At 49.8% G+C, this 14,038-nt stretch overlaps 1 protein-coding gene across 2 annotated transcripts in view; it reads right to left on the minus strand.

The window, feature by feature from the left end:
• Positions 1 to 12,909, minus strand: part of WNT9B (Wnt family member 9B) — a 35,041-nt gene extending 22,132 nt beyond the window's left edge. For both annotated transcript variants that reach the window (XM_031011082.3, XM_031011081.3), the window contains exon 1: positions 12,777 to 12,909. In XM_031011082.3, the coding sequence (XP_030866942.2) occupies positions 12,777 to 12,853 (77 nt within the window). In that variant the 5' untranslated portion in view covers positions 12,854 to 12,909. The remainder of the gene's footprint in view (positions 1 to 12,776) is intronic.
• Between the last annotated feature and the right edge of the window lie 1,129 nt (positions 12,910 to 14,038).

Genomic DNA, 14,038 nt, shown 5'->3' on the forward strand with positions numbered 1-14,038 from the left:
AAAGGCTACTTTCCCTGGTCTAAAACTCAGTCTCTTCAGCAAAAAGTCAGGAATCAGGCTTACAGAAGTGGCCTACCTCTTCATACTAAAGTATGAGAGTCTGATACAATACCAGTGCTTGAGAACATACTTGGCTAGATAGAGGGAAGTTCAAAGGAGAGGGCCTGGTATGTGAAGAGAAGGAGTTGGGGGAGCTTGGTGTGGGGATGTGGAGGCAGTGGGTGGGAAGTTCAGGGAAAGGCAAATCATGGCTGAAACCGCACTCCTGGTGGCAAGTTCCTACTCAACCAGGGTACTGGGTGACTCTGGCTGGGTGACTGCAGCCAAGTTATTTAACCATGACGCATTGACCAACTAACTACCTTGACAGGTTCTTGAATGCACCCTGGGCTCCGATCACCCTCTTCCCACGCACAGGCAGGCTCAGGCTGGGCTTGGGCCCTGGAAGGGCCAGGCCTCTGGGGAATGCCTTGTGCATGACCCCCTCAGTGATGAGGACAGTGCCATTGTTTGCACAGGCTCTAGGCAGAGATGTCCCATGCTGCAGATTCCACTTCTTCTCCTGCAGGCCCCACGGATGGCCCACACCCTCCGCCCAGCTGTAGGGACAGCAGGAACCTCCTTGCCTGATCAAGGATCCACCCCCAGAGTAGTCCGGGACACCCCCTGGGATGGATGTAGTTGTGAGCGGCTCCCTTGGGAATAGAACCACTAGGACTGTCCTAAATCCAGAGCCAGCCAGGGCTGGAGAAAGGGGACCCTCCCCTCAGCCAGGCTAGTCTCTCCCTTGTCCTCTGCCATGTCTAACTCGGTCCGAACCCCATGCTGTAACCTTCTCCCAGTCCAAAAGCTCTCATGGATCCCCTGGAAACTTTTATAGCCATGTCCTTTTTTAACATTTGATCACCCTGAGGTCCCAGACAGCTCTAGTATGCTGTGATGTTTGTTTGCCTCCTCCAGGAAGCCCTCCTTACTTGCCAGCCCCATCCCCCTCTAACCATCCTCTGTCTTCTCCCACTTTTGTATATATAGTACCATCAGTTCCGCATGGCAGACACTCCTTTCTTCCTCTTCAAAGCTGTATCCTGTAAGCTTCTTGGCAGAGGCCATGGTTTTTCATACCCTGAGATCCATTCTTTCCCAGTCCAGATGCCTGCTCCTCCCAAGCAGATGCTCTACAGACACCTGCTGGCTGCATATTATGCCCCTTAGGTGTCTAACCCCACGCAAGGAGTGCAGTTCGGGGCTGTCCCTCAGCCTCCCTGCAGTCCCACCCTGCTGGCTTCACTGTGGTCTTGCTCTCTGGCTGCAGAGGCTACCACCTAACGCCCCACCGCCAAACCTTCCCAAGCTGGGGCTGGGCGGGCTTTGGGAGGGCGTGGCTCTGGAGGAGGCTGCCTGTGGCCACGCCCTCCTAGCCCACGACTGATTGCTGGCGTATGCTCTCCCCAGTGCCAGATCTCGGGGCCATCCCGCCATGGTCCTCAGCCCCTGTGGGGCCCTGTACCTTGGGGTCTGAGAGCCAGGCCCGTTCCCTCTGAACCTCAGTTCCTGGGGAAGATCTGTGCTTGGGTAGGCTGGTGACACCCAGCGAGGACCAGCCAAGCAACTGGCCTGAGTCTTTGTTTAAAACTCAGCTTAGGCCTGGTACACAGTGGCTCACGCTTGTAATCCCAGCACTCTGGGAGGCCGAGGCGGGCGGATCACTTGAGATCAGGAGTTTGAGACCAGCTTGGCCAACATGGTAAAACCCCATCTCTACTAAAAATACAAAAAATTAGCCAGGTGTGGTGGTAGACGCCTGTTGTCCTAGCTACTCAGGAGGCTGAGGCAGGAGAATCCCTTAAACCTGGGAGGCAGAGGTTGTAGTGAGCTAAGATCCTGCCACTGCACTCCAGCCTGGGCGACAGAGCAAGACTCCGTCTCAAAAAAACAAAACAAAACAAACAAAAAAAACTCAGCTTGCACAACCTCTCGCAGTGACTTGGGCTCAGAGTTTGCCACAGATTCACAAACCCTTATCCACAATTCCAAATTCCAGGAAACTCAGAAAACTACAAGTTTTTTTAACAATTGTGGTGAACTCATACGGTAGCAAGCCCTGACCCAAACCAGGGAGAATATTATGGGCTTTGTTTATCCCAACCTGTAGATGTCTACCTGCAAAATTAATAGAGTCTGATTACAGGTGCTGCCCCAGATCTTGCTAGAGGTGCTGTTAGCCATGGAATATACGATACGTTACCTTTCTGTACTTTTAATTTTTTAATTTTTATTTTTTAAGTTTATTTTTTCTGCCTCCCCTACCTCCTATATTACTTTTCTTTCCCTTTTCTTTTTCTTTTTCTTTTTTTTTTTTTTGAGACGGAGTTTCACTCTTGTTGCCCAGGCTTCAGTGCAATGGCGCGATCTCGGCTGACTGCAAACTCCGCCTCCCAGGTTCAAGCAATTCTCTTGCCTCAGCCTCCCAAGTAGCTGGGATTACAAGCGGCTGTCACCACGCCCAGCTATTTTTGTATTTTTAGTAGAGATGGGGTTTCACCATGTTGGCCAGGCTGTTCTCAAACTCCTGACCTCAGGTGATCCACCTGCCTCAGCCTCCCAAAGTGCTGGGATTACAGGCATGAGCCACCGCACCCGGCCTACTTTTCTAAAATTCAAAGAGAAATGTTGAATTCTGACAGCATCTGGCCTCAAAGGGATTGTAACACCAGGAAAAACAAACCCTTTGGTCTTGCCCTAAAACCAGCCTCTTGGAAGTTTCCAGGACTGACCAGAGCTTGGTAGTTGGTCTTTCTGGCTCTAAGACTCTTCACCCTCCTCTTCAGCCTTCATCTCTCCAATGAGGGGCTTGGGTGTAGAAGAGGCCACCCTATGCCCCCAGCTCATGTCTGCTGCTACCAGCATGCCATGAGGTGGTGGGTGTGGCTGATTTCTGGAGTCCGATGGGGATAAGTCTCTGCTCTCTGCTTTGTGTCCAGTTCCTATCCTGACAGAAGCCAGGCCATGGCTCCCAGTTGGCCAGGTCTAGGTGAGGTAGTATGTGCCCCAGAGAGCCCATGGAGGCAGAAGATGAAGGAGTGAATGGGACAGGGCACAGAGGGAGATTCCAGGGGAAAGGAAGGGCCAGTGAAAGGGAGAGGGCACTGCCCACCAAGATATTCACTGCAGACCAGGGAGCAATGCTAGAGACTGTGGGACTCAGCCAACAGCAGGGCCCCGAGGTCTCTACTAAAGGAAACTACAAGTGAATTGAAGACCTGAGCACCTGAAAAATTAGCTAATGAGCCAAGAGTTTGAGACACACAGGACAACAGATGCCCAGGACATGCGCCAAGTGCAGGGCCTGGGCCACAGGGTCGGGGCTCAGAGGGACAGAGCTGCCCTAAGGGGACAGGCCTCCAGTTGGGGTTCCACTGCCAGCATATGGCAGAGATGAAGAGGTTGGCTTGGATTCTGACAGTTTCCCCCCAACACGCACACCTATAAATGAGGATAACTGGCCAGGTATGATGCCTTGGGCCTGTAATCCCAGCTACTCAGAAGGCAGAGGCAGGAGGACTGCTTGAGGTCAGGAGTTCAAGGCTGCCATGAGCTATGATCAAGCCATTGCACTCCAGTCTGGGTGACAGAGCAGGAACCTATCTCTCTAAAAATAAAAAAAATAAGTGAAATTTTAAAATAAATGAGAATTATATCAGCACCTACCTCCTGGGTTGCCACAATGTGAGGTGAAGTAATGCACATAAAGTGCTGAGCACAGAAAAGGCTGGGTTTGTTCTGAATTGTACAGTGGCTGGGATACAGGCACAGAGAAGAAGGAACAGATGTCACCACCAAAGACTCTTCTTAACTTGGGACGTTGTAAGGCAGATCACTAGATTTCTTGGAATCCTTATATACAGATAGCATTTGAATACTTATATATATATTCATTTAACTCTTACAACAAGCCTAAGAGATCAAGATTAGCCCATTTTACAGATGAGAAAACTGGGGTCAGAATGGTTATCTGACTTGCCCTGGGTCAGTCAGTAAGTGGTAGATGGAGATTTGAACTCTGATCTGTGTGACCCCAAGCCCAGTGCCCCTTACACTATAACAGGGCCTTGGGCCATGTCCCATCCTACTCATGCTGATGCCAGGATGGGAGTCACCCTCACAGCACCTGGCCCACCTCCTCCTGAGCCCAACTTCCACCTGAGCACATAATCCCAAAGGCACCAGGACCTCTCTTCCTTAGGAGATTCCAGCCCGGGAGTCTGCCGGCCCCGCTTCCCTCCTCTCCTCCTTCCCGTCCTCAGCCACAGAAAGTCCACCATCATCCACTGAAGAGGCTAGGATGACTCTCAGCCCAACTCTGGAGCCCAGCTCCTCAGGGGTTACAGCTCAGCCAGAGACAAGCTGGCCTAAATTCCTTCCCAAAACACAATGATTCTTATCAGCGATGTTTGGCTTTCAGTCCACCACCCCCAAAGCAGTAAAATTTCTTTTACCTTTTCTTCCCTCCAACTATATTTTTCTCAGGCCCCAATTCAATTTCTAAAAATGTGTTTTTATTAAAAATAAAAACAATACTATCTAAATACATAGAGCGCATTGGAAGAATTTCTTTTTTTAAATTTTCAATGCCTGCACACTGAAAACTAGAAAACACTGCTGAGAAAAATTACAAAAGCTCTAAATAGAAAGATATGGCCTGTGTGCAAATCAGCAGACTCAATATTGTTAGAATGTCAATCTTCCATGAACTGATGTATAGATTCAATGCAATCCCAGTCAAAATCCTAGGAGGCTTTCATGTGGATGTTGATGAGATACTACTAAAATCTATGCCGAAATACAATGACCCTGAATAGCCCATGCAATTTCGAAAAAATAGTGCACAGTTAGAGAACTTATAGTACTTAGTTTCAAGACTTAACATAAAGCTATAGTAGTCTAGGAATATAAAAGGCTTATTGGGGAAAAAATTTTTTTAAAGCTACTGTAATCAAGGCTGTATAGTATTGGCATAAGGATAGGCATATAGATAAATGAAACAGAGTAGAGTGTCCAGAAATAGGCCCACACATATTGAATCAATTGATGAGCAACAAAGATGACAGTGGAGAAAACATCATCATTTCAACAAATGGCACTGAAACACGTGGACATTCATATGCAAAATAATAAGCTTGCCCCTTACTCCATGTTGTACACACTAGTTAACTCAAAATGAACCATAGACTTAAGGGTAAAAGCTAAGATTGGCTGGGTGTGGTGGCTCACGCCTGTAATCCCAGCACTTTGGGAGGCCGAGGCAGGTGGATCACCTGAGGTCAGGAGTTCAAGACCAGCCTGGGCAACATGGTGAAACCCCATCTCCACTAAAAATACAAAATTAGCTAGGCACAGTGGTGGGCATCTGTACTTCCAGCTACTCAGGAGGCTGAGTCAGGAGAATCACTTGAACCCGGGAGGTGGAGGTTGCAGTGAGCCGAGATCATGCCACTGCACTCCAGCCTGGGTAACAAGAGTGAAATTCTGTCAAAAAAAAAAAAAAGCTAAAATTATAAGTTTCTAGCTGTGGCTCATGCCAATAATCCCAGCAGTTTGAGAGGCCGAGGCAGGAGAATTGCTTGAGCCCAGGAGTTTGAGACCAGCCTGAGCAACATAGCAAAACCCCATCTCTACAAAAAAATAAAAAATTAGCTGGGCGTGATGGCGCATGCCTGTGGCCCCAGCTACTCAGGAGGCTGAGGCAGGAGGATCACTTGAGTCCAGAAGGTCGAGGCTGTAGTGAGCTGTGATTGTGTAACACATTTAGTTTCCTTGTGAGAACTATTTACACCCATCCTACATGGCTCTGGAGGAATGGCCCTGAGGATCAGGTGAGAGAAGGGGCTGTATGAGAAAGTGATTTGTAAACTGCAATACTAGTTATTATGTTTTTATCACCACCAACAGAATTAGGCTCCAGGCTTACTCAAAAGCAGCAGAAGCAACTCTAGCCTGGAGGACTGAAAGATATCATTTCTCCAAAAAAAAATAAAATAAAATAAAAAGGAGAAAACATAGGAAGAAATCTTTGCAACTTTTGGGTAGGCAGAGATTTCTTGGGTAGAACACCAACAAAGCACAAACCATACAAGAAAAGGTTGATACACTGGACTTCATCAAAATTAAAAACATCTGTTCTTCATAAGACACCAATAAGAAAATGAAACGGCAAGTCACGGGCAGGAATAAAATATTACCAGTACTTGTGACAAAGACTTGTATCCAAAATATATAAAGAACTCTTAGGCCAAGTGGCTCACGCCTGTAATCCCAGCACTTTGGGAGGCTGAGGTGGGCGGATCACCTGAGGTCAGGAGTTCAAGACCAGCCAGGCCAACATGATGAAACCTTATCTCTACTACAAATACAAAAATTAGCCGAGCATGGTGGCGCATGCCTGTAGTCCCAGCTACTTGGGAGGCTGAGCCACAAGAATTGCTTGAATCCAGGAGGTGGAGGTTGCAGTTAGCCAAGATCATGCCATTGTACTCCAGCCTGGGATACAGAGTGAGACTCCATCTCAAACAACAGCAACAACAACAACAACAACAAAATACATAAAGAACTCTTACGATTCAATAAGAAGACAAATAACCCAATGAAATGATATTCAAATGACCAGTATACACATGGGAAAATGTTCAACACACCATTCATCAATGGGGAAATACAAATTAAAACCACAATGAGATACTACTACATACTTACGAAAATAGCCATAAGTTAAAACTGATGATAGCTGACCATAGAATATGGAGCAACTGGAACTCTCATACATTACTGTGTAAAATGGTAAAACCACTCTGAAAAATGCCAATTCTATAAGTTATGCATATATCAACCATCTGATCCAACAATCCACTCCTAGACAGTTATCCAAGAGAAATGAAAACATACACCCACAAAAAGAGATGTACATGGATGTTTATACCAGCTTTATTTGGAATAGTCCAAAACTGCAAATAACCCAAATATCTTTTTTTTTTTTTTTGAGACAGAGTCTTGCTCTGTTGCCCAGGCTGGAGAGCAGTGGCACAGTCTTGGATCACTGCAACCTCTGCCTCCTAGGTTCAAGTGATTCTCCTGCCTCAGCCTCCTGAGTAGCTGGGATTAGAGGCATGCACCACCACCATCACACCCAGCTGATTCTTGTAATTTTAGTAGAGATGGGTTTTCACCACGTTGGCCAGGCTGGTCTCGAACTCCAGACCTCAAGTGATCTGCCCGTCTCGGCCTCCCAAAGTGCTGGGATTACAGGCATGAGCCACCACGCCCAGCCAAAATAACCCAAATATCTATCAAGTGGGGAATGGATAAATAATTTGTGGTATAGCCATACAAAGGAATACTCAGCCATAAAAAGGAATTTGCTATTGCTATATTCAATGACATGGATGAATCTCAAAAGCTTTATGCTGAGCAAAATAATCCAAGCAAAAGAGGCTATATACTCATGATTTCATGATATAAACTTCCAGAATAGGCAAAACTAACACATAGTGACTGAAAGCGGAGAAGTAGAGTAGCCGTGGGCTGGTAGGAGAGGGTTGATTGCAAAGAGGAACAAAGGATCCTTTAGGATGGTAGAAATGTTCTATGTAGTCATTGGAGTCACCACAAATGTGTTACACAGGTGTATAATTTGTTAAAACCCAAACCGTGCAATTTAAAATGCATGCATTGGCTGGCCGTGGTGGTGCACGCCCATAATTCTAGCACTTTGGGAGGCTGAGGTGGGTGGATCACCTGAGGTCAGGAGTTTGAGACCTGCTTGGCCAACATGGTGAAACCGTGTCTTCACTAAAAATACAAAAATTAGCTGGGCATGGTGGCACACACTTGTCATCCCATCTACTTGAGAGGCTGAGGCAGGAGAATCACTTGAACCGGGAGGCGGAGGCTGCAGTGAGCCGAGATTGCACCACTGCATTCCAGCCTGGGCGACATAGTGAGACTCCATCTCAAAAAAAAAAAAAAAAAAAGAAAAAGCATGCATTTCATTGTATATAACAACGATTTGGGGGGAGAATAAAGATTATGTTTTGTTTCTCCAATGGAATTATAGTAATGACACTTCCACCACCTGGGATGATGTTTAGAACCCTAGCATCCACTGAGAGTGAGCCTGGACTGAGCACTTAGCACGTATGTGCCAGACACCCTATCCAGCCCTTTCATTCATTGTTTCAATTAAGCCTCACCCTCACCTCTCAGATGGGTATTCTCATAACCCAAAGCTCAGCAAGGTTAAGACATTTGTCTAAAGTCACACAGTTAGCAACAGGCAAAGCTGGGATTCACTGTCTTGGGCTTTCATAAACTTCTCTGTACTATCCCTAGAGAGGAAAGAAACTCAACCAGTGCAGAGGTCACACACTGAAGAAACATCACCAAAGTTAATTATGATTTAAAAACTTGCATCCACAGAAACTATTTCTAGTTACAAAGCCATTCGGGTAACTTACAGACTGGACTGGGGGCCGGGCATGGTGGCTCACACCTATAAGCCCAGCAGTTTGGGAGGCCGAGGTGGGTGGATCATTTGAGGTCAGGAGTTCCAGACCAGCCTGACCAACATGGTCTCTACTAAAAATACAAAAATTAGCCAGGCATGGTGGCACATGCCTGCAATCTCAGCTACTGGGGAAGCTGAGGCAGGAGAATCTGTTGAACTTGGGAGGTGGAGGTTGCAATGAGCCGAGATCACACCATTGCACTCCAGCCTGGGTGACAGAGCGAGACTCCGTCTCTAAATAAATAAATAAATAGACTGGATTGGGTAACTGGGCCTGTCTTGTGCCCAGCTCATCACATAATGCAGTGCATTTTCATTTATACAACATCACAGAAGTTAACATTTGTGGAATTCCTAGGCATTCAAAGCCAAAATAAAAACTCTTCAGCAATCCTAGACTTCCAGAGCCAGGACCAGCCCTGTTAGCATTAGGGAACCTTAGCACCTCCAGGTGCTACTGACCTTGGAGATGAGTGACTTGATCAGGGACAACACAGAGAGTGTCCCAGAGCCAGGACTAGCTTGGACCCTCACCTCTGGTCTGCCTCCTGTCCCACTGCCATCATGCTGTTCTGTGAGCCAAACTGACAGTCTAGCAGGGGTCAGTGCATCCCATCTCACTACTGAGGACAGAAAAGAATGTGCGGCCTTATCCATCTCACTACAGCCAAGAGAGTCTAAAAGAGTCAATTAAGCAGGGAAGGGAGGCTCCCTCCACCCTCACCCCCTTCGGCCTCTCTGCAGCCACTGCTGCCCTGGGGGAATCATACTGTCTTAGCACTGGAGGCTGTTCCTGTAGGTTGAAGGGCCCAGACTGGAAGCAGGGTTTCTATTCAACCTCCCCCACCGATTCACTGTGTGACACTGGGTGACTGACTGAACCTTTCTGACCTTCAGATTCCTTGTGGGAACTATTTACACCCATCCTACATGGCTCTGGAGAAATGGCTCTGAGGATCAGATGAGAGAGACGGCTGTATGAGAAAGTGATGGGCTGGGCATGGTAGCTCATGCCTGTAATCCCAGCACTTTAGGAGGCCCAGGCAAGTGGATCACCTGAGGTCAGGAGTTCAAGACCAGCCTGCCCAACGTGGTGAAACCCCATCTCTATTAAAAATACAAAAATTAGTGGGGTGTGATGGGGGGCACCAGTAATCCTAGCTCTCGGAAAGCTGAGGCAGGAAAATTGCTTGAGCCCAGGAGGTGGCGGTTGCAGTGAGCCGAGATCATGACACTGCACCCAGCCTGGGTGACACAGCAAGACTCCATCTCAAAAAAAGAAAAAAAGAGATTTGTAAACTGCAATACTAGTTATGTTTTTTTAATCACCATTAACAGAATTAGGCTCTAGGCTCACTCAAAAGCAGCAGAACCAACAGCTGGCTCACTGTGGTTTGGGGTTTGGGGGTTGCCTCATCTGAAAAATTGGGATAATAATATATGCTGCTTGAAGCAGTGAGTTTTGGACCAGAGATCCTTCTGGGGTCACTTCCAACTCTGAAGTCTACGATTCTATGATTTCAAAGAGCCCAAGAAGATCGGCCTCACCTGCCCTCCTGATGTTTGCATATTCTCTTATCAGGATGCCAAAGCACTTTGTGTTATAATCAAATGCAAATGACTGCGGAGGAAGAAGCGCTTTGCCTCACTTTCCCACTACAGTGTAGATGACTGATACCAGATTCCTCCCAGACAGCGAATGCAGATGGGAAGCTGGGAAACCTGGTCTGAGTCACCAGAGGGTTTCTTAACTGAGAGCTCAGGCTGAATCCTGTCTGTTCCCTGAGACCAAACACTTAACATCACGAGGCCCCAGTTTTAGCTGATTCTCTGAGCATCTGTCCTGCTCCCCAGATTGGGGTGGTGGTGGCTTTTGTGTCTTTTGTCAGCTCTTTCCAGCTGGGCTCCTGACCTGGAAGAGGTGGCTCCGATACTCATCCCTCTCAGCCCTAACCCAGGCCTATTTGACCATCTCACATGTCATTTTCAAGGCTGCTCCATGCTCAGTTCCCTCAAAATTCTAACCCCATGCACTGCTGAGAACACCTTTCCCTTCCAATACAGCAGCTAGGGTGGTCCTCCTGGAACCCCTCTCCTCTCATCTCACCTGACTCTTGCCCCATCTCTAACCATAAAAACCAAGCAAACAAATGAATCGTGGAAATGAGCCAGTGTGTAAGAGGATATAGGTACCATTTGTCCCATCCCTTTCCATTCCAGCTCAGAAAACTGTTAGGGCCAGGACATCAAGATTCTATAACTGGTTTCCTTAATGAAAAAAACTAGCCAGGCCTGGTGGCTCATGCCTGTAATCCCAGCACTTTGGGAGGCTGAGTTGGGCAGATTGAGATCAGGAGTTCGAGACCAGCCTGGCCAACATGGTGAAACACTGTCTCTACTAAAAATACAAAAATTAGCTGGGCATGGTGGCACACGCCTATAGTCCCAGCTATTCAGGAGGCTGAGGCAGGAGAATCGCTTGAACCCAGGAGATGGAGGTTGCAGTGACCCAAGATCACATCACTGCACTCCAGCCTGGGTGACAGAGGGAGACTCCGTCTTAAAAAAAAAAAAAAAGTCACTAGCATTAGTTGAGCACTTACTGCATGCTAGACACTGTCCTAAGTGCTTTACATGTACTAGCTCAATCTTCTTATAAAATAGGCAGTATAATCTTCATTTTACAGATTGAGAGACTGAGAGACAGAGAGGTTAAGTTAAGTGACTTGGCCAAGAGCACACCTAGCAAGTGGCAAGACTGACCCCAGAGTCTGTGCCCTAGTGATGATGACATCCTGCCTGCTGAGGGAACAACCATTCCTTCAAGCCTGAAATCTTCGGAAACAAACAAGTTGTGCACTGCTGTTGGGGTGGATCGCAAAAGGATCAGTCATATCAAGTTCAACCCCTTCTTTGTACAAAAGGAGAAAGTGAGGCCCAGAGACTGAGTGGTCTTCCCATGTCATTAGCAAGCTAAGCCCAGAGCTAGGGTCTGGGATGATACCCTCCTCCACAGCCCAGACATGTTTTCACCAGGGGTCATGACCTGGAAATTAGCCCACAGCCCTTACTCCAACCTGTGCAGAACTTCTCAGACCTTTACATACCTCTCCCTGGCTACTTCTTCAAAGCAGCCTCTAGCAGGTCACTTGCTTGGTGTTTTCTTGCCTTTGCTGTGTATACTCAGACTGTAAGCCTCCTATTGATTTGGGGTGAAGATTTTAAAAGGAGGCAAGGCTTAAAGTAACAGGCTGTACATATTGGAGTTGGCTTTGGGTGGATGGTGGGAAGGTGCCTTCTTACCCATGATACCCGCCCCCATCCCTCACCAAATCCCTGCAATTCAGGGTCAGAGAAGAAGGGACTTGGAAACAATTGCCCTATAACTTTTGCTCCAAACATTCCCCACATAGTTCCTGTCCGGCTCTCTCCCCAGTGTCACCTACCCCACTGTCCCCCAGGTGTCACCCCCCACTGTGATCCTCCTTTTCCAACCATGTACACACACACACACACACACACACACACACACACACACACACACACAGGGCCCTCTCACTCTTTCCAGTGTTCTCCTGAGAAATCACCCCATGCCAGGTCTGAGATGTGGTCGCATTTCCCCAGCGCACGGTTCCTTCCTGCGTCTCCAGCTGGCGCTCTCACCGTCCGAGGTTTCCCCCATTCTCCCTGGACGCGCACGATCCTCTGCCCCGAGACCGGGAACAGCCCGTCCCACCCATCCACCCAGCCCTCTCGGTCTCCGCTCCGCAGGGCGAAGGCGGAGGGTGGGGAAGGAGTCCGAGGTAAGGACGGCTCGCCGGAGGCCAGAATGGCGGCAGACAGGGCACCGGCGTGAGGATCCCGAGAGGGCATCAGAGAGCGGGACTGACGCCTGAACGGGCGGGGCCGGGGCGGACCGGGCCAGGGTCCGAGGCGTGCGCAGAGTCCGAGACCCGGCGGGATGAGGAGAGCGGCGGCTGGGGGGGACCAGAGACTCGGACACTGAACAGGGCGATGGATTCGGAGCCGGGGAAGCTGGAGACCGAACTCAGGGCGCGAACTCCGACTGCGAAGTGGGTTGGGTCGCGCCGGGCTAGGGTCTGAGTTCGAGACCTCGGCGGGGCCAAGGACAGCGGGAGGGAAAAATTGGCCCAGCTGTAGCGAAGGAGGGAGAGGCAGGCAGGCCGGGGAGTGGGCGGGTGGCGCGGCGGGCACTGACCCGAAGTAGGAGGCGGCGGCGGCGGGCAGCGACAGCAGGCAGAGCCCGGCCAGGGCCAGCGCGGGCGGGGGGCGCATGGTGCTGGCGGCGCGGCGCCCTCTAGCATCTCCTCGCGCCGCTCAAGCTCGCAGCTCCGCCACCACCCGCCCGCGGGACTTTAAACCCGGGTGGGGCGGGGCAGGCGGCGCTGGGAAAGGAGGAGATTGGGAGGCTCCCCAGCCCCGGGCGGCGAGCCCCCCGCCCCATTGGCCCCGCCGCCCTCGCCCCGCCCCGTCGCGGGTGGGGCAGCCGCCCCTGGCCCGCCCCCGCCCCGCCCCCATTGCCCCGCCCTCCGGCCCCAGGTGAGCGCTCACCTGGCGCCGCGCCCGCCCGGGGTCGCGGTGGCTGAACGTGAAGCCCCCCGGGCCTGGAGAGGCGGGGAGGAGGGTACGAGGCGGGGACGGAGGAGATTCTGCCTCTCCGGGATGGGGCGGAGGCAAGCGCAATGGCTTCTCCGAGGTAGAGAAGGTGGAGGGGTAGGAGGAGGGACGCATCTGGAGTCGGTGGAAAACCCGGGTCATTGTCCGCCCTCCTGCCGGGCAAGTGCGGTCTCTTCGCCGCAGCCCGCAGACTCAGGGCAGGGCCGGGTCCTGGTGCAGAACCGCTCTCTGGAAGCGGGGGAAATGCATGTCCAATGGCTCAGGGGACCCTGTTGCCAGGCAAAGAGTCTTGGGCAGAGGGGAGAGAGGAAAGGGCGCTCTGTTTTTAAACGGGAGAGTGACTGTTACCGGCGAGGCGCGCAGCGTGGGCCTCTGTGGGCTTTTGACAAAATGCTGCTGATGTTCCCCAGCGCAGAAATCCAAAGTGGACAGTGGGGCAGACAGAGCCCTGCGGGAGGAGGGACCCACTTTCCAAGGTGTGTAGATGCCAGAATCTCTGGTAGATAGGGTGGGAACTTCAAGTGTTGGGCCCCAAAGTTCTGTTTTGCTTATTATTTTTTAAAGTTTAACCCCAATTTCTGCTGCGAAGGTGCAGAGATCAAAGCGGCGGGTGGTACCTGTCTAGAAAGGAGACATACAACCAATGACCCAAGTGAGATTTAAAATGTTTTTGAGAGTCTCGAACACTGGGTCAAATCAAGCAAAACAAAATATAACTTGCAATGAATGTCAAGATCTGCATGTAAAGTTTCCAAAAAATCAGCCATGCATAGGGAACATCAAGTGACTGCGACCTTGGCTTTTCAGTGGACACCAGCATGGTAGGGGGCTGAGAGAGGTGTT

Source organism: Gorilla gorilla, chromosome 4, assembly GCF_029281585.2.
Source record: "Gorilla gorilla gorilla isolate KB3781 chromosome 4, NHGRI_mGorGor1-v2.1_pri, whole genome shotgun sequence".
Taxonomy (NCBI): domain Eukaryota; kingdom Metazoa; phylum Chordata; class Mammalia; order Primates; family Hominidae; genus Gorilla; species Gorilla gorilla.